This window comes from Lynx rufus, unplaced genomic scaffold (assembly GCF_022079265.1).
Source record: "Lynx rufus isolate CCGP_SWC_20201006 ecotype Redwood Valley unplaced genomic scaffold, mLynRuf1.p SCAF_44, whole genome shotgun sequence".
NCBI lineage: Eukaryota > Metazoa > Chordata > Mammalia > Carnivora > Felidae > Lynx > Lynx rufus.
The window spans coordinates 161,843-185,200 of record NW_025814861.1 but is presented as its reverse complement, the minus strand read 5'-3'; the positions used below and the strand labels follow the sequence as shown (position 1 = coordinate 185,200).

The 23,358-nt window shown below is 63.1% G+C and overlaps 1 protein-coding gene across 7 annotated transcripts in view; it reads right to left on the bottom strand.

Moving 5' to 3' along the window:
- Nucleotides 1-23,358, bottom strand: part of RALGDS (ral guanine nucleotide dissociation stimulator) — a 45,308-nt gene that overhangs the window by 4,967 nt on the left and 16,983 nt on the right. For 2 of the 7 annotated variants that reach the window (XM_047098148.1, XM_047098146.1), the window contains exons 2-15: nucleotides 9,010-9,120; nucleotides 7,448-7,641; nucleotides 6,899-6,997; nucleotides 5,859-6,052; nucleotides 5,307-5,626; nucleotides 4,369-4,584; nucleotides 3,940-4,043; nucleotides 3,387-3,471; nucleotides 2,343-2,411; nucleotides 1,906-1,992; nucleotides 1,337-1,369; nucleotides 862-983; nucleotides 579-674; nucleotides 97-298 (exon numbers count right to left, since the gene is read on the bottom strand). In XM_047098148.1, coding sequence (XP_046954104.1) covers nucleotides 97-298; nucleotides 579-674; nucleotides 862-983; nucleotides 1,337-1,369; nucleotides 1,906-1,992; nucleotides 2,343-2,411; nucleotides 3,387-3,471; nucleotides 3,940-4,043; nucleotides 4,369-4,584; nucleotides 5,307-5,626; nucleotides 5,859-6,052; nucleotides 6,899-6,997; nucleotides 7,448-7,641; nucleotides 9,010-9,120 — 1,932 coding nt within the window. Of the gene's footprint in view, nucleotides 1-96; nucleotides 299-578; nucleotides 675-861; nucleotides 984-1,336; nucleotides 1,370-1,905; nucleotides 1,993-2,342; nucleotides 2,412-3,386; nucleotides 3,472-3,939; nucleotides 4,044-4,368; nucleotides 4,585-5,306; nucleotides 5,627-5,858; nucleotides 6,053-6,898; nucleotides 6,998-7,447; nucleotides 7,642-9,009; nucleotides 9,121-15,897; nucleotides 16,539-18,591; nucleotides 18,775-23,358 lie in introns of those variants that run through there. The other 5 variants (XM_047098142.1, XM_047098143.1, XM_047098144.1 and 2 more) reach the window with 5 other exon arrangements.

Below are 23,358 nucleotides of genomic sequence, written 5' to 3'. Positions count from 1 at the left end.
TCGGGAGCCGGGAGCGCCCCTCGGCCGCTCACGGGTGTGGCGTGGGGGGCCCTGGGCCCCGCGAAGGGCCGTCAGGGAGAAGGGGCGGGCGGTCACCTTCTTTTCCTGACCATCGGGGGACTCCGGGACGAAGCTCACGTTGATCTCCTCCACGTCGGAGCTGGAGGAGCCGGCCGAGTGGACGCTGAGTGCGTCGGCGATGTCCCCGCTGCTGAGGTAGGGGCCGCACCTGAGCTGGTCACAGGACTTGGAGTGGGAGCTGCCGCTGCTGCTGAGCTCCGTGCTGGGGGCCTGGCGGCTGCGCGGACGGCTCAGCTTACTCGGGGGGCCTCCCCTGGGACACATCCCACCCCTGCCCCCACCCCCCCACTCGGCACCCCGGGCTCTGCGCCAAGGGCTCGGTCAGTCACCAGCACCACGTCTGTCCCTGCTCTGGAAGCGACCGATTTAGGATCGCCCCATTTCACAGAGGAGGAAACTGAGGCCCAGGGAGGGTAGACAAGTGGCCCCAGTCGCGCTCAGCCCGAGGCTTCCGTAAGCCCCGAGGGAGCCCTTCCTGCCAGCCCGGGGCCACTCACTCGCTCCAGCGCTTGACGATGGCCGCGTTCTTCTTGGCCTTGAGGGTGTTGCTGGCCGACTCGGAGGGGGGCTCCAGCTCACACGACAGGTTGTAGCTACGGGACAGAGAGGCAGCTGTGAGGCGAGCAGAAGGCACGCTCGGGTCCCCCTCCCAGAACCTGCCTGGCAGTGGGGGTCCAGACGCCCAGCCACCACCAGGCAACAGAGCCCGGTCCTGAGCAAGATCCCACACCGCAGCCCGCCCGCCCCTGCCGTGCCCCACCCGCACCCAGCCAGCCTCACCTCTCCGTCTCACTGAGTCGCTCCATGGCCCGGAACCAGGCCCCAAAGTGCTCCTCGGGTGTGATGCTATAATTGTTGCAGGCCGACTGGAGCAGCTTGATCTGGGCGATCACTTCGAATTCCTGGGGCCCAGAGGGAAGGACGGGACAGTGATGGGATGGATGCGGTGCTGGGTGTGGCCCGGGGGGCTGCCGGGGGGGTCGTGGCTGGGGGTGCTGGGCGGGGCAGGGGCCCAGGGTCTCTGTGTCCCCTCCTACTCTCTACTCCCGCCCAGGGCCACTCTGTTCTAACAAAACAGCCCCTCCCAGGAAGCTGTCCTTGATTCTGGCCTCCTGTACCCCCCTCCAGTGGGAGAGGTCCCCCCTCCTCTGTGTATCCAACTCTCCCCACAAATGTAACAGGAAGCAGCTGAGGCAGGTCTCTGATTTCCACCCCCCCTCCCCCCCGCCAACACGTACGGACGGCAGCCGCTCACCTTCCTCCGCTTCTCGAAGTTGATCAGTCTCCCCTGGAAGGCAGACAGCCAGCGAGCATCAGAAGGCGTCCCCTTGCCCATGACCACCCCTCAGCCCCTCTCAGGCTGCACTACCGACAGCATACACCAGGGGGCGGGGTGGAGACACACACACACACCCCTGGGCCTGGGGAGGGGGTGCTCCTAGGATCTAGGGGGTGGTGGGCAGAGGGACAGAGCTTCAAACAACTACTGGCCCAGCCCTCTGAGGACAAAAGGATTGAGGCCTCAGGCAGGAAGGCCCAGCTTGGAGGGCGGGCCTCTCTCCTCCTGTGGTTGCTGCCCAAGGGAGGGCCGTGGGCAGCTGGGCCAGACCCTGGGCAGCTCTAAGCCTCAGCGGCTGGGCACCTAGCTCTGTTTACTCACTGGTGAGCCGGGCAGGAGCCCAGGCACGTGGGGGTGGCTGGGGGCCCTCAGACAAGGTGTGCCCAGCGCTTCAGAGCTCAGGGCTCGGTGAGGGGCGCTTTCCCCTAGGGCGCCAGGACCCCGGCCCCACTCCCACCCGGCCCCGGCCCCCGGGGCTCACTCACATACAGATAGTCCTTCATCGCGGTGTCCAGCATGACCAGGTCTGTGAGGAAGGTGCCCAGGTAGGGAACGGTGCCCTGGATGACACCCTGTGACGTTGGGGTAGGGCTGATGAGCAACGACCGAGGCCTCCCCCAGCCTCCCACTCGGAGCAGCCCGGGGACCTTTAGCAGTCTCCCCCAGACTCCCTCCCAGTGCCCACAGACCCCAACCTCGCCAAGGTTCTGTGGTCCCTGGACCCTCCCCACCCTTAAGCCCACCGAGCCCAGCTGCCATCGGCACCCTCGAGACCCCCTGCTGGTCAGGGCACAGCCCTGTCAGGGCCCAGAGGAGCTCAGGTCACCGCAGCGGCAGGGGGGAAGGGCTGGGGGCGACCCCTCCTCTCCTGCCTCGGGCCCGCCCCCCCCCCCCCACCTCTCTCGGCCTCGAGTGCACTCACCGTCTCCTTTGGCCGCTTCTGGGCTCTCTTGGGGTTCATCTCCAGGGTGGCAAACTTGGAGGTGCCCTCCTGCCAGGGTTGGGGACGGGATCAGTGAGACCCTCCTCTCCTCCCCTCTTTCCCCTCCAGCAGACCTGACCTTGGTACTTGGTCACTGGTCCGAATGCTCTGCTGTCACCAGTGGGGTGCCCTGGTGCTCCCGGGGTGTGGGAATGTGGGGCCAGTGGCCTGGCCTCCCCAAGCCTGTTTCCTGGTCTGGAAAGTGCAGGTGAGCAAGACACCCACCTCCGGGAGGTCTCCAAGGACTAGCAGCCCGTGCCCTCTCCGAGGTGGGGGCCCTGCACAGAACTCTCCCACACTCCTCTTCTCCTGGTACCTCACTGCCTCCCCATGAGTCGTGAGACCAGAGGGACCCCAGGCTCATCCTTCCTCCGCTCTCCCGCTAAGGAAACTGAGGCCCCGAGACGGGTAGTGACCTGCCCAAGGTCCTAGAGGGACTCAGAGGTGAGTGGGCTGGAGATCTGTTCCTGCTAACTGGTCATCCGGCTAATTTGAGGCCCTGCAGTGACAGCCTGCAGGATGTCTGGGATCCATTTGTGGCGCCTGCCCCGGGGCGGGGTGAGGAGTCCCCCAGGGCTCCCAGAGCTGCGTCCCAGAACTGCTCATTTGGACCCAAGGTCGAGCAGCCCCTTCGGGACTTAGCCTCTGGCACCCCCTGCGGTACCTTGTCCCCAGGGAGCCAGGGTGTGCCCACCCTGAGCTGCAGCGCCGACGGAAGGAGCCTCCCACCCCAGACCCCAGCCGCCCAGCAGCCTGGAGGAAGTAGGAGACCTGCCGATCCAGCCACCCCCCTGCTCCCCGCCTTGTGGAACACCTCAGCTGCTCCCACACCATTCCATTACCGGGGCCTCCTGTCCCCCAAACTACCCCCCACCGGCCCATGCACCAAAAAGATCCCACTCTCCTCAAAGTCCAGCCCAGACAGGACTGGAACTTTTCAAAGAAACGTCCACCGAGAACCTCCCTCCTCTGCCCAGACTTTACCTTGATGAGCAGCTCTCTGCTCAGTGAGTAGTTGTTCTCATCCGAGAAAATCTCCGACAGCTTCTGGAAGATGCGGAAGCTGTCCCTGGGTGGGGGAAGGGAGGAGAACCATGGGAATGGCAGGGAGGGGTGTGAGTGCCGATCCATTTAGGTAGGACCCAAGAACCCAACCGCCCGGACGGGTGGTTTTCACCCAGGGTTCTGCTGGGCCCAGGGCACTCTGTGGGCTGGGGGAGGCGAGCTCCACGTGTGTGGCTCTGTTTGGATCGGTTTGGATTTCAAGGGGACAGAGTGGTGTGGCTGGCAAGGAAACACAGGAAAATCTCCAATGTGGCTCTGTCTAGTGCTTGACAGATAGGGAAACTGAGTCCCAGGGCAGAGGTGCTGACCTAAGGCTAACGGACACTTGGAGGGGTGCCCCCCAGCCAGCAGGCCGGCCTCAGGATTTGCTGCCTCCTGGCAGGTCCCAGGCTCACAGAGGGGACAATGCTCAGTCGCTTGGGGGGTCCCAGGTCCCTCCAGGTGGAGCTCCTGCAGAGAGAGGTCTCCCCACCTGGAAACTTCTTCCCACGTCTTCTTCAGCCTGTGGATGGAGTTGCTCTGCAGGGCCGACAGGATGGCGTAGAGAGACGAGAAGTTCTTGAGGACACGGCACTCCTGGCAGAGGAACAGAAGGGCCGTGGGGTGCGGGTGCAGTCCCCTGAGCTCTGACCTTCCATCCTGGGTGACACAGACTCCCAGGGAGCCCCAACGAGCACCTGGGCCCCCGTCCGTGACACTCCCAGGGAGGAGGTTCTGAGCTCAACACGAGGGAGGACATTAAGCGGGCAGTGAGCATCGAGCAGTGGGACGTGTGAATCAAGGCCAGCGAGCCGCTGGGAAGGGAGGGCTGGGGTCTCTGCAGGGCCGTGGACCACAGACCACAGCCCTGAGGGCAGACGAAGGCGAGAAAGGGGTTCCCCAGGGCCCCCCCAAGGCATACCCTGGCCACCTCGATCCAGTGCTCCACCACCCTGGCCCTGTCCCGGGCCGTCACAGTCCGGTCCCCCAGGCAGGTGGTGATGACGCAGTTGGCCACACTGTTGAACTGGGTGACCGTGGCGCGGACAGTGGGAGCCAGGTGTTCCTTGCCCTTCTTGTCCCGCTGGGACCAGATGGAGCCCAGGCAGTGGTAGGGCACCACCTTCTTGAACAGCTCCTGGGGGATCATGGGGAGCGTCACCTAGCACTGCCACGGCCCAGCTCAGCGTCCCCGGTCTCCCTAGTCCCAGGCAGGGTCCCCGGTCAGGGCTGGAGCTCAGGGAAAGCTGAGGATGTGGCTCGAGCCTCGCAGGCCCGGGATGGGGGCCGTGCCTCTGGGCTCTGTTCTCCGCCGACCGTGGGCGCCCAGCGCACGAGTGACCCAGATGACGCATGGGCAGCGAAGAGCGTCTGGCATTTTCAGACACCCACCCTCACTCACTGCAAGCACCAGAAGCTGGCTCACAGCCGCGCACGCCAGGCGGCACCTTCGGCTGCCCCGTCGTGGCTCAGGTCCCCCCACCCTGTCCAGATGCACGCTCACCGCGGGCGCTCCGCCCACAGGCTTTGTCTGCCGTAAACTCCAGGACACGGCAGGTGCCTCGTAGGTGCTGAGGCCTCCCCAGCAGATGGTGGGGTGACCCACGGAGCTGGACGTACCACGGTGAGCTCCACCCCCCCATCGAATGGGCCAGGCTCCGCCCAGCCTTCTACCGCCCCATCCCATTTAATCCATCGTCACTGCGCACAGGGATGGGGTGGGGAGGGTCCCATCTCTGCATCCACAGTCCAGAGACCACGCAGGAACGGAGCCGGGATATGCCGGGGAATGGCAGGGAATGGACCAGAGGCTGGAGGAAAGCGCTCCCCTGCCCCGCTCGGCTGAGAAAAACTGCTCACCGCGTCCATCAGTGTGAACTGCTCTGCCACCAGGTCGGGAGGGAAGGCCAAGAGGTGAGGCTTCTCATTCAGGCCATTTTCTGCAGCCACAGGTGACGGCCAGGGAGGCTCGGGCACCGGAGCTGCCTCCAGGTCTACGGTTTGCGATAGAGCTGGCTCTAGTTCCGGAGCTGGGGCTGGAGCCGGTTCCGGAGCCGGCTCTAGCTCTGGTTCTGGAGCCGGTGTTGGAGCCGGCTCTAGCTCTGGTTCTGACTCAGGCGCCAAAGCCGGCTCTAGTTCCGGAGCTGGTTTTAGAAGTGGCACTGGAGCTGGCGACAGAGCTAGAGGAGAGAAGTTTCCAGATGTCTTTGCAGAGACAGAACCCACTCCAGAGCCTCCCGGGGAAGCCGCGGCCGGGAACCCACACCGGCACCTCTGCCCCCCTGTGGTCCCCCGCCGGGGCTCTCAGTCTCTGCTCCTGGCCCCACATCAGCCCCCGGGGGCTCCTCCCTGGGTGGCCCAGCACCACCCCATCCCCGTGCGCCCCCGTCCCCCACCCCCCAGCCTTCTCACCCTCGGGCTCGGCCTCCGTGAGCTCTGCGTGCTCCAGCTGGGCCAGGAGAAGCTGGGCACGGCGCTCTAGGTCAGAACCAGGCATGTTGAGCTGCACATAGGCCACCAGCTGCTTGAGGCAGGGAAAGTCTGGGGGCTGACAGAAGTCCTCCGAGTACTGGTCCAGCCAGGTGCCCAGAATGGAGGAGATGGCACTGGAGGGGGGGGGGGGGGCAGGCAGCAGAGTCAGCGGCCCGGCCTTTCCTTCCGCACGGCCCCCTGGGGGTCCTCCATCCAGAGGCCAGGCCCACCTGAGCACCCCTCCCCTGCCACTGGCCGTCCAGGCAGGGGCAGGTCCGGTCAGGAGGCGGGGGCCTGGCCGTCCCCACGGGAAGGAGCCCTCCATTGATGGTGTGGGCACCCCTGCCTTCCCCAGGGAGGCCTGCCCCTCCCCTCTGTCTGTCCGGGGGCGTAAACTCCAGGACGGCGAGGGCTGCCGTGTCTGCCCTGGCCGCACACAGTAGGTGCTGCGTAAATGTGTGAGGAGGAGGGAACAGGCAGCGTCCTCCCGCCCAGCCTGCGTGGGCTGTCATGGCCCCTCGTCCCCAGCTCCTGCACCCATAGTGGCCGTACTGCCTCCGAGACGCCGGGGGTCCCCTCTCCCCACGGACACTATTCTCAGGAACACTGTGCTCAGTCCGGGCAGCTGGACTCGGGGACTGACACGTGAGGTCGATGGGTGAGCAGGTGGCCCCCACACCTCCGTCCTGGGACCCCGGGTCGGGGCCAGGCAGGAGGGGCTGGGGTGGGCTGTCAGGGGGACCCACTCTCTCAGGGGCCAACCTCAGCCCCCGGCCTCTCTTCTGCTCCCCAGGGCCCAGGACCCCAGCCACGGCTGTCTGACTCCTTTCCTCCTGCAGGAGAGGCCCCCGCCCCTCGGCCCTCCAGCAGGAATCACAGCTCGTGTGGGAGCCGTGGCTCTGCCCGGTGCCCCGCCCCCGCCCTAGATGTCCCCCACCTTGGAGACGGGGGTCCTCCCATCGGCTCCCAAGTCCGCTCACTTTTTCAGTTGGTCCTGGGGTCCGCCGTCCTCGTCAGAATAAGGAAGGATGCATCCGTATCTAGAGGAGGCCGTGAGGGCATCACATCTACCGTACCTGCTATGATGTCTAGGGTTACTGGCTGACTTCTGGACGAGAACGGAAGCCCAGGAGGGTAGAGTCTGGTCTGGGGTATGCGAAGCGTCTAGAAGGGGCTCCGTGCCCACTTGTTGAGTGAACGAAGCCCAGCCAGCACCTTACAGACATCTGAGGGGGTTGGGGACCCCTCCCTGGCCACCCCCAGGATGGGTCCCCCACATGCAATCGAGGGCGAGAGCAGCTTTGCCCCAGGCACGGGACACCCAGGCTGGAGGCAGAGAGGAAGCACGGCAGCCCCAGGCAACCCCCTCCGCGGGCCGGGCACAGGGTGGGGGACTTGTCCCAACAGTGGGACACGACCCCAAGTGGGGTGGTCCTCCTGACACCCAGGGTTCCCACGAGACACCTGAGGCTCAAAAAGGTGCCAGGAGGGGGCGGGGAGCCGCTGTGCTGCGCGGGGGCCGTGCTCACCTTTTGAACAGCAGGTCCAGCACCTGCTGGGTGGTGGTGAAGGCTCGGTACGTGCACAGGAAGATGGTGACGTAGGAGAGGTCGCTGCCCTGGAAGGCGGGCACCAGGTGCTCCACCAGCTTCTCCAGCGTGCCGGCCTTCACCGTCCGCACCTTGCAGGTCTCATACAGGTTCAGGGCTGACTCATTTTCACACTGGGGTGGGACACAGGGGCTCAGATGAACTCCCAAGTGCTCAGTGACATGTGGCAAGGGCGCAGACATGCGTGCCCCCAGCAGAAAAAGGTTCTCAGCTTAAGAAGTGGAATCGGAAGGGGCACCTGGGTGGCTCAGTCGGTTAGGCATCCGACTTCAGCTCAAGTCATGATCTCGTAGTCCGCGGGTTTGAGCCCCGCGTCGGGCTCCGTGCTGACAGCTCAGAGCCTGGAGCCTGCTTCCGATTCTGTCTCCCTCTTTCTGCCCAACGCCCCCCACTGCCGTTCGCACTCTGCCTCTCTCTCTCTCTCTCTCAAAAATAAAATAAAGCATTGGAAAAAAAAGTGGAATTGGAGATGGGGAGGGCTAAAAAATACTAACCCAACACTTTCTGGCCATTCTGTTAGGGGAACTTAAAACGACTGCCCCTCCTTGTATTAGGAGCATCACTCCCGTGAGCCCTGGCAAAACGTGCCCATTCTAGAGACGAGAACACAGAGGCTTATTCTGGGGTGAGAAGAGATACGGCATGTTCAGTGCAGCCCCGGGGAAAGCTGTGGGAAGGAATCAAGATCAGGTCCTAGAGCATGAAAGGGTGAATCACCGTGACGACCGGGCCTCCCCTTTGGAATGTCGTGCTGCTGAGTCCGGCCCTACCTCTGACCTGGAGGGGTCACAGGGCTGTGCCCCAGGAGACCGCAAGTTATATAGTAGCCTCAGCCTCTGCCCCTTTTGGGTCAAACTAGCCCTTCTAAGCGAGGTGATGCGGAAGGGCTTGAGGGTCTGCAAGGGCGGGCTCACGGCCCCTGACACAACCGGGGGCAGGAATTAAAACGAGAAAAACTGGGGCAACGTACAAAATCACTTGCAGCCTAACGTGAAGTAAAAACAGCAGAAAAGTGCCTTTGTTGTGTTTTTCGAAAAGGGTCTTTTTTGGGGGGGGGGGCGCCTGGGTGGCTCTGTCAGTTGAGCATCCGACTTTGACTCGGGTCATGATCTCACGGTTTGTGGGTTCGAGCCCCGCGTCGGGCTCTGTGCTGACAGCTCAGAGCCTGGAGCCTGCTTCCGATTCTGTCTCCTTCTCTCTCTGCCCCTCCCCCCCGCACAAGTGCGTGTGCGCTCTCTCTCTTTCTCATAAATAAACATTAAAAATATATTTTTTAAATATAAATGTTTTACCAAACAGCGTCTTTTTTCATATTCATCAAATACGTGCAGAGGGATGCTCCCGGGCGAGCCCAGGACCAGACAGTGGTGGGGGGGGGGCACGAAGGCCCTGGGAGGGAACCCAACAGAGTCGCCGAGCGGCGTCTGGCCCCCGGGCCTCCGCAGGGTCCCGGCGGTGGGGGCCCCCGTGCCCGCACTCACCCCGAGCCAGCGCTGGCCCTTGTTGGCGCCGTGGTGTGCCTGCACCTTCCGCAGGGAGATGGAATGGATGACCCCGTTGACCAGCTCCTCGCCGATCTCCTGCGTGCAGCTCTGTGGAGACAGTGCCCGGCCACCAGGCGGGGGCGTCAGGGGCTGCCTCATGAACCTCCGGTCTGCAGCTGAGGCCCGGTGTCCACGCAGATCCCCAGGCCAGGACTAAATGGGCCGACGGCTCGAGGGCTCTCAGGAGTAGTATCGGGGCAGGTGGACACCACCCCCAGCCTCGCCCCCTTCCCACTCCACCAGCCACAAGCTGGGTACGAGCGAGACAAGTCCCCAGGCTCCCAGACCCCCAGCCACCTGCTCGTGCCACCCGGAAGGTGCCTCCCCCACGGTCTGGGGCCCCAGGCCCTCGTCATGTCTCCCCAGCTCATCATCATGCCCCCCCCCCGCCACCCCTCGGCTGACCCAGCAGCTCCTACGGACCCAGCCCCGGAGTCAGCATCACGGGTCTGGGGCAGGTGCTGGGCATCCCCGAAGGCCACATCCGACGCCACTTCCTTCCCTTTCTGCTCATTCAAGCCCGGGTGCTTTCTTGGGTAACAGAGGAGTTCCCCTTCCCTGTCCGTCATCACGTGCACGGGGACGGGGTGAAAATGATGACGGTGCAGGCATTTGGGCAGAGGACTGGGCTTTCACGGGACCCAAAATCACAGGGCTGTAGAAAGGGGGATCAACTGGCTGCTCCCTGGACCAGGACCAGAGAGGAAATGCCCTGGTTTTAGGGGGCAGCCACCCCTTCCACGGAACAGGCTGGCCTGCGGGGCCGTGACCATCAAGCCCTGGCTAAGGCCACTTAGTTGCGTCAGCCCTGGCCTCACAGCCCCGTCTCCCACCTGCCCCTGTCCAGGGAAGGGCGAGCCCGCAGTGGGAAGGGGACCTCTGAGAGTTGAGGGAGGAGCTGGGAGTTGCCAGCTGACACAGGGCCACACTGCCGGTCCTCACCCGCACCTGGGAGTGTGGGTCACTGCCCTGACCCGAGGTGGGCTGCAGCTTACAGAAGACCCAGGCGAAAGTGCCCTCCCTGAAGCCCTTGGCCTAAGCTGGGCCCCACTGCACCCCTGGGGGCAGCGATGGGGCGCCTGGGCCTCTCGCCTCCTGCCCACCCTTGAGGGCCCTGGGGGGCTGCCCTCGGGAAGGCCACTTCCTTTGGCCTGTGGCCGCCCTCCCACACTGGGCACCATGCCAACGGGGAAGCCACTGCGATCGCATTCTCTCCAGAGAGAGAGAGAGCCAGCCGGCTTCTGGGAAGCCAGGGGGAACCACAGGCGGAGGTCACCCCAACCCCGAGCGGCACCTCCCACGCCCACGCCCGTCAAATAGCCGGGACACGTGGAGGTCCGGCCTTTCCACTGAGGAAGGGAGATTCCTGAGGCAGAAAAGCTGAGCCATAGGCTCACTTTCCCTTTCCCTGCCTGGAAGAGGCCTCAGAGAAGACGGGCTTCGGGGACCAGCTGTCCCCCTGCCGGACTGGGGACCCACCACCCAGGCACGTTCTCAGGGGTCAGAATGCTTCCTGCAAAGGCCGAGGCTCGAGTGGAAGCACCTGCCCTTCTCCAGGGTTTCTGAGCCACACTTGGCCCAGCTGGGAACCAGTCCGTGTCCAAAACACCCAGGTTGGTGGCAGCGATTTGGAGGTCTCCGTGCAGGACCCACCCGCCAGAGGGCACTGCACTTGAACTCCACATAGCACCTGGCTCCCAGCGGGGCTCCGTCAAGGCCGGCCCTAGCAGGGGCCTCGGCCAGCCAGGCAGTCGCGCCGCACCCCCCCCCCTTCCCGCAGGGCGCCACCGCCTCGCTGGCAGCGCAGCTGGCCTGCGTGTCACATGGTTCCTGAGCCCCTCCCCCACCCCCCGGGGCCCCCTTCTGAAGCCAGTGGGGGGTGGGGGGCAGGGCCGACACCGAGAGGGACAGAGCGGAGTCGCTACCCTGTCACACAGACGCGGGGCTGCTCTGGCCCCTTCACGCAGCAGCCGCCACAGACAAAACCAGACGCTCAGGGCAGTGCCGAGTGCAGGCGCCATTGACACCATCTACCAAGAGACAGAGGGCCAGGTTCTCAGGCAAACTGCCCCGGAGCCTGGGCGGAAACTGGCAGATGGGGGGGGGGCATTTGTTTCCGGCTCCTACTCCCTTCCAGGGACAGAGAAGGAAAGCAGCCAAGCCTGGCATCTGCCCCCCGCCCCCGACCCTCTAGGGCAGGAAAGGCAGGGCCCTGGAACCGTGGGTGACCCCGGGCCACCCTGTTGGCAGTGTGCACAGCATGCAGGCCCAGGAGCAGGCAGCCTGAGAGGGCAGGTCTGTGGCGAGGGGCTGGGGGGCTCCTGGGGGAGAATGGGAGCCGCCCAGCCAACAGCAGATGTCCTGAGGGGAGGCTTCTGTAGGGAAAAGGATGCCACAGGGATGGCTGTGTCCTTGGGGGGCCAGTGTCCCCAGGTCCCCGAGACCCAGTTGGCAGCCATGCCCCACACACTGTCTGACCTTCCACGGCTTCGCTCAAGTCGGGGGAGGGGGGAGGGTACCCCCAGGCCCCGGTAAGCGGAGGCCGGAAGCATGGCACCTCTGTGCCTCACCCTCTGCTGTCCCTCTGAGTACAGCTCAGAGCCCCAGGGACAAGGAGAAATGGCCTGGGTGGCATCTGGTCGTGTGTCACCTGATCAGCCTTCTTAGGGTGACAGGCCAGCAGGATGCCTGTCCCCAGCTGACTTCAGGCCAGGCCCCATTCGCTCAAAGGAGAAAAATGGGGTCGCCTGCCCCACCTCCTTTGGGATGGACCTGAGGGGACCTACTGGTCTTTCCCCAGCCCTGCCATCTGTCCCACAAGGCGGCCGGGGCCCACACATCTGGAGACATCACGGCACCTTCATTCCAATCGCCCCTCTGCCCTCCTTGGGTATACGTTTCCCGTGGAAGCCACAATGAGGGGCCATAAGGGGCCTCCAGACCCACAGGGGCCTCCACCTCGGACTGGATCCTCCTAAGAGACCTGGTTGAGGGCTGGGGCGGACAAAGAAGGGCCCGAGCTTGTACCACGGTGTCCTCCTGTCTCCTCTTCAGGCTACACATGGAGACCCGGTCACACTCAGGCAGGGTGGGGGCCGCTGCCCAGGGCCACTGACTCACAGAGGTTACCCCAGGCCCTCACTGGACACTGACCGGCACCCTGCAGCCCTGGGCACAGGAGGCACCCACCAGACCCCAGGGCACTGCCTCTGGTGAAAGGCTCTGACTTCCAGCTCTGCTCAGTCTCTCTGGCCCTGGCCTCAGTGAGCTTATCTGTGAATTGGGAAAAAGAGCAGCAGCTCCCTACAGGGCAAGAGTGGGTGTTAAGAAAATGCACGCAGCATGCCCAGCTTGGCGCCTGGCCCGTGAAAACTCCCAGGAAGCAGGGACAGGTGGCGCCCAGGAAGGGGGGACAGGTGGCACCCCGGAAGCGGGGACAGGTGGCGCCCAGGAAGGGGGGACAGGTGGCGCCCCAGAAGCGGGGACAGGTGGCGCCCCGGAAGCGGGGACAGGTGGCGCCCAGGAAGGGGGACAGGTGGCGCCCCGGAAGCGGGGACAGGTGGCGCCCCGGAAACGGGGACAGGTGGCGCCCAGGAAGGGGGGACAGGTGGCGCCCCGGAAGCGGGGACAGGTGGCGCCCAGGAAGGGGGGACAGGTGGCGCCCCGGAAGCGGGGACAGGTGGCGCCCAGGAAGGGGGGACAGGTGGCGCCCAGGAAGCGGGGACAGGTGGCGCCCAGGAAGGGGGGACAGGTGGCGCCCCAGAAGCGGGGACAGGTGGCGCCCCGGAAGGGGGGACAGGTGGCGCCCCGGAAGGGGAGACAGGTGGCGCCCAGGAAGGGGAGACAGGTGGCGCCCAGGAAGGGGGGACAGGTGGTGCCCAGGAAGTGGGGACAGGTGGTGCCCAGGAAAGGGGGACAGGGCGCTGTTGCTACTGGGCAGTACCCAACAACCAGAGCCCCCAGGAGCTGCCGACAGACATTTAGCGGGAAAACCCTGAGGGCACCTAGGGAAACCTGGAGGAGAGCCAGTACAGAGAGGGCAGGTGTCCTAAAACTGCCCGAGCCAGCCCTGCAGCCTTCGGACTTTTTGGCGTTTTGCTCAAGTGCAGGAACCACAGCGGGAGACAGATCAGAGGGCCTGATCAGCCCTCCTGGGATCCGAGGCTCCTGGGACAGTTTAAACGCCGGCACCCACACCCATTCAGAGTGGAAACTGAGGATCTGGGCTGAAAAGAAACAGGGACTTCTCAAGTTCAAGTCCTGGTTCATCTCTTAGACCATAAGCTCTAAAAACTGGGGGAGAAGAAAAAGGCCGCTGTGTGCAGCAGGGCCCCGCCTTCAAGCTCTGGGTGGGTGTCCTGCACCCTGAGTCTGAGGGCACAGACAGGACTGAGTGGGGGACCAGAGGTCAGTCCTGGAGAGGGGCGAGCCACACTCCCGCCCCCCCCCCCCCCCGACCAGTGCAGCCGTAGAGGCAAGGGGACTTTGCTGGGGACCATGCAAGGTGCCTGGTTGCCAGGGCAACCGGGGAGCTTGGGGACCCCAGAAGCTGGAGTTTGGGGACCAGCCTCGTGGAGCCCCCAAAGAGGCTGTCCCCAAGAACCCTTGCCATCAGCCTGAGTCCAAGTTACTCATCAGCATTTAAAGAGGAGGAAGTTTGGGGGGCCTGGGTGGCGCTCAGTCGGTTAAGCATCGGACTTCGGCTCAGGTCATGATCTCCCGGTTCGTGGGTTTGAGTCCCGCGTCGGGCTCTGGGCTGAGAGCTCAGAGCCTGGAGCCTGCTTCAGATTCTGTGTTTCCGTCTCTCTCTCTGCCCCTCCCCTACTCATGCTCTGTCTCCCTCTCTCTCGAAAATAAATAAAAAACAATAAAAAATTTTTTTAGGAGGAGGAAATGTGCCCTGAGCGGAGAGGGGTGAGGGCGCCCCCAGGCTGGCCCTGCCCACCACCCATCCTTCTGTCCATCCGGGGCCAGCTCCTGATTGTCAGGTCAGCAGGCCACCACAGACCAGGCCTTTGAGGGAGTGTAACTGGTGACAGCTGAGGAGGAGGGTGGCCTGGTCCCGAAGGGGGTGCAGGGCAGGGCCGGCTGAAGGTCCAGTCCAAGAGCAACACCACCAACCACAGCGCCCAATGTCTGCGGGCACTTGCTGGGTGCCGGGCTTTGCACACACTCCTCACGTTCAGACCCCGCAACGCCTCACCTGACGCGTGAGGGAAGAGCCGGGCAGGGAACTCACTCAGGTCAGCAGCCAGGACGCGGCGGCCGGCCGGGGCAGGGATTTCAACCTTGGCCTATGACCCTCCTGGCCGGGCCTGGCCACCACCCTGACCCACTGTGGCTGCGGCAGTCACAGCCTGAGAGCAGAGTCCAGAGAGGGGAAGGCCTTCTTTAGAGGGCGCAGCCCGTCGGGGATGGTGGGGCCCGGCGCCCACACCTTTCCACGGAGCGGGTGGTTGGTTGAGGCTCCTGCCGCGGGGCCCTGAGGTCAGCTCCAGGACCCAGGCCTGAGAAGCACCACGCCAGCTGCATCAGACAGCCGTGTGGCCCAGTCCAGGGCCCGGGCACTCCCCTGGCACCTTGTCAGACCACACGACCGTGGCAGTCATGACCTGCCTGGCTCTGACACTGCATCGGGCACCGTGGGGACTGCTTACCAGGTCGCCTCTCTCAGTCTCCACCTGAACCCTAGGGGAGGAACCGGTATCAGGTCCATTTTCCAGATGGGCAACCAAGGCTCAGGGATGGGGAGCAGGTCTAGGGTTTCGAGGGGGTCAAGCTGGCACTGCCCCACAGCTCTCTTCCCTAGAGACCCAGCTCTGGACCAGCACGCACGACGCTGTCCCCCGGCTCAAAAGGACATTCTGCCTCCAGGTGTGACTGGCCAACCAACAGTTCCCCAGGGCGGAGAGGGAAATGCCGAGGCAACACCCACGCCCGAGAGCTCCCCAAACGCGGGCCCTTGAGCCTTATCTCCCGGCCCCGCTCACCAAGCAGTCTCCCAGCCATTCATCTGCTCGCTCCCAGCCAGGGGATGCAGGCCCGGGACAGCTCAAAGTTCTGCTTCTCCTGCCCGAGGCTGCAGATTTCTACTCCCATCCCCTGAGAGGCAGAGTGGGGAGTCGCTTCGCTAGAGCTGTGTGTCCAGGAACACGGCGTCTCGGAGCCCGGGAGGCCGGAAGCCCGAGCCCGGGACAGGGTGGCCATAGCATGGTACTGAGCCATGGGAGCTATCCGGGAGGCCGGTCAGCAGCCCCGGGAGCCGGTCCTCGACTGCCTGGGGCCAGCGCGGGATTACTCCAACCCCTGCTAGCAGCCGTGAAGGCTGGGCCTAGAAACACACGTCCGACTTCTAGGTTGAGGACGGAACGGAGCCCCGCCTGTGAGCAGTCTCACCTCGGCTGCCCCAGGGAGGCAGCTTGGCAGAAGGCACGAGGACCCGGTACCAGCCAGCCTGGGCCCCCCCCTCCTCCTCTCCTGGGGTTCATGGGGGCCCAGCAGGTGGCAGTCAGTCCCCTCCTGAACTTGATTCGGCCTGCAGCCTGGAGCCTGCTCCCTCGAGTTAGCTAAGGAGCGCTCCTCAAAGATTGCAGAGTGCAGATAGAGACTCCCTCCCACCCAAGGCTATGCCTCCAGGGCCTCCGGTGTCAAAGGCAAATGAGCCCTGGGGGTGAAACTGAAGAGCTGCACAGAGCTGATCAGGAGACCAGACAACCGGGAAGGAGGCAGGAGACTGGGGGTGGGGAGACTCTCCTATTTATTTCTACCAGAAGAACAGAGAAGCCCTCCTCATTCCGTTCCATCCAGACTGTGCTCAGGCCTTACCGTCACATGGTGTGGGTCAGAATCCCATCTCTGCCACTCGCTAGCTTGGGGCATTTGCGCAGTCTAACTTCTAGGGCCTCAGCTGTTTCATCTGTGAAATGGGCAATCGATGATCCTGGCAGCAAAGAGAAATGCTGCCTGTGTGTTACTTAGCACAGGGCCTCCCACAAAGCGCTGGCTGGCTCGTATGAGCTATGACTTTCAACCTTTGGGGTCCAGCTGTGGGCTCGCTCCTTCCTAAAAGCCCTCCCCGGTGTCCTCTGGCCCAAAGGACTTTTGCCTTCTCTGGTCTAGAAGCATTGCTACCCCTCACTTACCCAGGGGCTTCTGAGCTGCCTGGACGTGGTTCTGTTCCCCCGACAGCTCCACTGCCCTCCCCGTGAACTTATAATTGCCTCAGCAGTGAGCTCTGCCCTATCTTTCTCTGATCCTTGCGGTGGGCTCTCAAATACAGCAGGCCCCCAATAAACAACAGCCCGTATTCAAATCCCGGCTGCGCGTCCTCGGCTGGGTGTACGTTAAAATCAGGGACCTCATTTCTCTGCCTCCCTTTATCTGCTATAAAGTGGGGCTGGCTATTACTCTGCAGGGTTGGTCAAAGCCAGCTGGAGAGAGGGGTGGTGCCTGCAGCCAGTATGTGCTGCACCCTGAGAACTCCTCCCTGCCTGGCCAATGTAGTGGCCTGCCCAGAGACGAGGGCATGGGCTTTCTGACCTCCAGAAAGCACAGAACTCCTCAGGCCAAGCTGGGTCAGCAGTGACTTGGCTTTCTCGATCACGATGACGAGTGGATGCCCAGATGTGCAAGGACATCTGGCAGCCCACAGAGGGAGGGCCTGGGTGGAGGCGTGGTGGGGAAATGGGGGTTGGGAGGGGGCAAGACAGAAACTGCCTGGTGGTTTCCAGACAGGACAGGGCCACGAGCAGGGCCACTTCAGCTCTGGCTCGCTACAGAGACCAGGAAACCAGCCCCAGGATGGTGGGGGGGGGGGCACTGTGTTGGCAGGAGGGACAGGGACTTCCCTGGCCCCCCCTCCCTTCGGCCCATGGTAAATGGTCATTGTGTTTGGTTTCCGGCAGTGGCCTCCTCTTCTGCCAGGACCCTGGTTTTCCTGCCCCAGCCAGAAGCTTCCCCTTTGATTTCTAAACAGCGGCCATGGCCTGGATCTCAGCGCTGAGGCCGGGTGAGGGAGAGTAGCAGCTAAAGAGGGAGATAGAAAGGGGGAGGGGAAGCAGGGAGATGGAGGGAAGGCAGACCCTGGGCAGGGGTAAGGGCTCAGATCTGCCTCTCCCTCGGTTCCTCGACCCTCCAGGATGCAGATGGACAGGGAGGGAGGCATAGAAGCCACAAAGGCCCGCCCCACCCAGGCCAGGAACCTGCCCGCCCGGCCCCTGTGCGCACGCACGCCCGGACCCTCCCAGCACACAAAGCCGGAGCCACTGCCAGACATAATGAAAGTCAGATGAGCACTGGGCTGGTGTCAGGCCTCCCACCCCCACCCTCCCTGGGGGGCTGCTCCAGCCGCCAAAGAAGACTGGAGCTGTGGGTGGATGAGGGTTGGAGGACTCGCCTGGCCCCGCCATCCGCCAAGCTCAGGAGGAGTCTCCCAGACCCACAGTCCCCACAGCAAGAGCTCCCCGCCCCATCTTTCCCCCATGCGGGGCACGGAGACATGCTTTATCCTCGGGCAAATACCTATCTAGGCCCCGTCTAGGCACTGGGGATGCAGAGGCACAAGACCCAGGCTGGCAATCTCCAGCAGTTACAAGGTACTGTGGCCCTAAATGATGGAAGGGGAGGGGGCACCAAGGGGGAGGGGCTCTAACCAGCAGGGGGCTCAAACTTCACTCTTAAGGCTCTGGCTTGGCCTAGATGTGCCCTGAGCCCCGGGACCCAGGGACAGCCTCTGTCCAGGCCCCACGCTCAGGCAGAACGGGGCGAGGGGCCCATCCCTGGATTCTGCCAGACTCCGCTGCAGAGTCAGGTGCACAGTCAGGTGGGAGGTGGAGACCCCATGAGCCACTGAGCCTCACTGCCCAGAGCACACCGGAAACGAGGAACCCAGCCCTCACCTAGGTATCCCCAGCCCCCTTCGTGGCAGGCACATGCCCCTTCTCTGAGCCCTCCTAAATCCTTATGAATCCAGGGTGTCGGTATATTTTCTCGTCAACCAGAAACGAGTCACCCCTTCGGCCTGAAAGGCCCTTCTCCCAACCTCCCTGCCTGGACACCTAGAGGCACAGGCGGGAGGCCTGCCTGTCTGCCCTCCACCCTGCTTCTCGGGGCAGCTCTGAACATCGGATCTCTGTCTGCCCCCAAGGGGTGTTGTCTGGAAGGCCCTTGTGGTCCCAACTGCCTGGGAGGACTCTGTCATCCTAACCACTAGTTCACCTCCTGCACCGCCGAGCCTAACTGCCGGTGCAGGCCCAGCCCCTGCTGTCAGAAGTTCGCAGACGTAAACAGTGACAGCGCGCGGGAACAGATCTACCTGGGCTGCAGGGGGCGCGGGACTGGCACACCTAGAAGCTCGGTGGGGCCAGGTCCCGGGACAGATGGTGGCGGTGGGGGGAGGGGGGAACCACGAAGTCTCGGCTCTGGCCCCCAAAGCGTTGGACCCTTTGTGCGGCAGCCCCCACGCCCCCCTCGCCGCCCCGGGTTTTGTGCGGAAGGCCCCTCCCCGGCCCGCTCACCCACCTCCAGGCGCGGCAGGTCCGGGTCGAGCTGCGTGAAGCTGTGCAGCACCACCGGGCAGCTGTCGGGGCCGCCCACCTCCAGGCGCACTGCGTCCCACACGCTGCGACTCCGCCGGGAGCCCGGAAACAGCGGCTCGGCGCCGCCCGCAGGCCCGGCCGCCTCGGCCCACATGCGCTGCACCATGAACGGCTCGCGGGCGCGCGGCCGGCCGGCCGGGCCGCGAGACCCGGGGCGGCGCGGGCGCGGGGCCGGCCCGGCGCGCGGCGGCGGCGGCGGCGGCGGCGGCGGCCCGCGCGGCTCGGCGCAGCCTGCGCTCTGCGCCGGCGGCCCGGCCCCGCGGAGGTCAGGCCGGGGGCGGGGCCTCGGGGCGGGGCCGGCGGCGCGGGGGGGCGGGGCCGGCGATGCCGGGGGCGTGTGTATGTGTGTGCGCGCGCGCGCGCGCGCGTCCTCGCGAGCCTGCCCTAAGCGTGGCCCGGAGTGCACGTGCTGTGCGTGCCGTGGGCCCGTGGTGAGGCGCCCTGCGTGGGCGCGTGCGCTGGTGCAGTGCCAGCGTTGTGTGGGCGTTGAGACGTGGTCGAGAGGCCCTGGTGTCAGACCTGCCTCCCACGAATTCCAGTTAAGCCTAGCTCTGTGGCCTCGGACAAATTGCTAAACCTCTCTGAGCCTGTTTCTGCTTCGGGAAGGATCGCAGCGGGGAAGTCATGCCCAGCCCTCAGCCGCTGCCTGCGCCTGGCTCTGTGCTCCTGAGTCCTGGAATGGTAACTGTGCCTTCGGTGCACCCGTGCGTAAAGTGCTCAGTGCTGTGTGTGTGTGTGTGTGTGTGTGTGTGTGTGTGTGTGGTGTGTGGGGACAAGCCCTGTCCTTGCGGGGGCCTTTGCTGCACTATCACCTGTCAGCCCTGGCAATGCTACCGACCTCCCCAGAACCGGTCTCCCACCGCCGGGCCTCGCTTTCTCTATTTGTAAGAGGAGAGGGAAGGCCAGACTGCACATTCCGTAAGCGTATCGTGTGTACCCACTGGGTGCCAAGCCTCAGCTGTCCACGGATAGTGGGGCTCCCGGCATGTCCCACCCACACGGCAGCTTGAACACCGTCCAGCCCTGAAGCAAGGCCTCGACAAGGACTGGCAGAAAACCATCCGGCAGTTTCTATGAAGGGTATTAAAAAAAAATGCTCATGCCCTTAGATTCAATGATCCACTGGTAGGAATTCACCCGAAGGAAGCAATCAGGGGGAGGGACGTGGGTCTCTGTCAATACAAGCTTATTTATGGAAACGTCGATTACAGCTGTGCCGAACTGGGGCACCTGGGTGGCTGAGTCGGTTAGGCATCCGACTCTCTGTTTCAGCTCAGGTCACGATCTCATGGCTCGTGGGTTTGAGCCCCGCATCTGGCTCTGTGCTGACAGCATGAAGCCTGCTTGGGATTCTGTCTCCCTCTCTCAGAAATAAATAAACAAACAAACATACATTTTAAAAAACCTAGGGGCTCCCGGGTGGCTCATTCGGTTAACTGCCCGACTCTTACTTTCAGCTCAGGTTCTGACCTCACGGTTTTGTGAGTTGGAGCCCCACATGGGGCTCTGTGCACTGATTGAGCAGAGTCTGCTAGAGTCTCTCCGCCCCCCCCTTGCCCCTCCCCCGCGGGCATGCACGCTTGCGTGCGCGCTCTCTCTCTAAATAAATTTAATTTTTTTTTTTTAAGTTAAAAATAAATAAAGCAAGATGGGTAGATTTAGTTTGGGGTGGAGATCCCTAGGAGGCTGTTTAGGAAGCTTCTGGGCTCTGCCACCAGGGAGGGTGAGAGGTGGGTGGTGCGCATTTAGAGGAAGGAGGGCCTCAAAGAGCAACAGAAGGGTGACCTGCTCACTGGCCCCTGCCCTCTGACTAGCAACTCCTCTTCCCACTCCTTCCCCTGGGGTCATGCTCTCGAGGTGTGGCTGGGAATTCCGGGCTAATCCAGCAGAAGCCTGCCCTCACTTATCTCTCTGCTCTCTTGATCTCCTTCTGCCAGGGAGGGGCCTGGAAAGCGAGCTCAAGCCCATTTTACAGCTGGAAAGGGGCCCGTGCAGGCCAAGTGACTCAAGGGGGGTTGGGGGATTCCACCTGCTCCCAGCACATCTCCAACCTTGAAGGTCCAGGTGCTGGGGTTGGGGCCCAGGTAGGTTGGAGAGGTGAGGAGGGGGGGGATTCCATCCCGATACCACCTGCCCCCAGCACGGCTGGAGGGGGGGGTGGGAGGGCGTGCGCTTCACTCGACCAATCTCTCTGGTTCACATCTGTCTGTTTTTACAAAGTCCCCTTCCCTGCCTTGTTCACCCCCACTTTGGGGCTCCCGTCAGGGGTCCTGGCCAACCTGCCCACTGCTCCAGCTGCACGCACATGAGTGTGAACACAGGCACGTGCACACACGCCTTAGCTCCCAGGGTGCTGGTGTAGCACAGAGGGCAGGTTCAGACGCTGAAATAACCTGGGTTTGAAGCCCAGCTCCACTTTTCTCTTCCTAAGTGACTCCTTTACCTGTGGGCAAATCACCTCCCCTCCAACGCAGTTTTCTCCCCTGCAAAGGGGGCATAACTAATGAGACAGCACAGGTGAAGCACCTCACAGAGGTGCTTGGTGCCCCCGAGTCAAACGGGCCAGAGACTGCCCCACTCGGTCAGTGATGGGGGCCGCGAGTCACGGCGCACCTCCCGCATGCAAGACCCTCTCCTGAGCCCCGACGCGCCTCCCTTCCTAATCCTGCCCCAAAGCGGGGACCTTACCAGGGCAGGGGCAGCCCCAAAGCGGGGAGGTGCTGCCTGATAGAAGAACAGAGCCATCCACAAAGTGTTCCTGGCAAAAACTCAACACGCATCCAACCAGGCTTGTGTGTGTAACTACCGTTTTGGGGAATTACAGGGGACAGGGGACCACGTTAAACACAACCCTTGAGGATGCAATCCACAAACTCCAGACTGTGGGAATCTCGACGGGACAAACCACCCAGTTTCTTCAACAAATGCATTTCGGGGGAAAAAGTAATGGGAAAACCACAGATTAAAAGAAAGGTAAGAGACATCACCAAATGCAACATGTGGGTTTTGTTTAGTAGGGCAACTATTATAAAAAAAAAAACAAAACAAAACCTAAGGGACCACTGAGATTATGTGAACCCTGTTGGATATTTGATGATATTCCGTATCATTTTCTGGGTGCGATCACGGTATTGCAGTTGCTATTAGAGTAACATACTGGGATTTTTACGGATAGAACGACGTGCCCGGGACTTGCACAAGCCTTGTCCGCTGCGGGGGACGGTAGGACACGGGGGTGGTGAGCGGAAACAAGAGAGTCCCCGCCTGGAGTTGTTAGAGCTGGGGATGCGTGTATGCATTCTCCATTTTTGTGTCTGTTTGGAATCTGCCGTCGTAAAAGTTAAAAAGAAAAAGGACAGAGTTTGAGACTCACCCTCAATGCATGCGCCTAGGCTCTCAGCAGCCATCAAGGGAGGGCAACAGTCTTCAGACCCCAGGTCATGGCAGTGACACATGGCCAGCCCCGCCGCCTTCCATGTTTATCTATCACTCGCCCCAGGCCCACCGGCGCTCCCAGCGTCCTTAACATCAAAAGAGGCTGGGGGCCTCACTTTGGGGGCCACGGCAGTGGGCGGCTGGGAAACCGAGTCATACTGGGCACACGGGGCTAATGGCAGCCCAGTGACCTTGGGTGGGTAAAGACCAAGGTTATAACCCCTGCCCTTGGAGGGTCTGCTGGGAGAAACAGAGCACTGTAGAAAGCGGGGGGGGGGGGTGTTAGAATCGGGGCCCTCCTTTCATCCCTCATCCCGCTCACAGCTCACCCCGCTTCCTGCAGTCCCAGCTTCCCAACCTTTCCCTGGGGAGCGCACCTGCCCTTCCCCGGGGGTCACAAGCAGCCCCGAGAACAACCGTAGCTGTTCAGACCGTTCCACCGCCAGGATGCTCCCCGCAGAGGAAGCTTACAAGACGGGCAGAGAACTGGCAGTCAGGGGCTGGAGGCAGGCCACAGCGGCCCACACGTGTGTTTTGTTTGGCTTGCAAAGTATTTTTACATTTTTGAGCCAACAGCAAAAGGTCAGGTGATTTCATATGAAAATCCGCAGTTCTGGTTTCTCCCGTAACTTCAGACAATCTGGCCACATGGGGTCTGTGTTCCTGGGCAGCCGGAGGCTGGGTGGGGGCTGGCGGGCAGCTGTCCCCTTTGGGCAGGCCCTGTGCTTGTGGGTTTGCCACAGACCCCACCGGGCCTTCCATCGCTCCCTGGCTTGGAGAACCCCTGGACAGCCAGCCGCCCCCAGTTGAAGGGAGAGGGGTCCAGAGGCCAAATCTCTGGGGCGCTTTTTCCTTCCCGCTGGTCTTGACCCTTCAAAAGCGCCCCCGCTGCCCTCGGGGCAAGCCAGGCTCACACAGGACCGCTCCGTCCCCGGCGCCTCAAGCCATCCCCTGCGGGCCGCCTGGCCCTGCTTCCTACCCACTGCCCACCCCTTGCCCTCCCTGTACACGGAAGGGGATTCATCAGTGCTGCTCCGGTGGTCGTTCAAATCGAGACCCGGCCCTGCCTCTGCACAGGGTCTCGGGGAACAGGGTTGGGGCCTAGCTGCAGCTCTGGGGAGGTCTCGGCGCGAGAATTGGGCTCCAGGCCACGTCCAGGCGGCCACGCAGGCCTTGCCCGTCACCGCCTCCAACGTGGGCTCAGCCAAGGCCACAGAGGGCGCTGGTGGCCTAGAGAGAAATAGCAGCCAGGTAC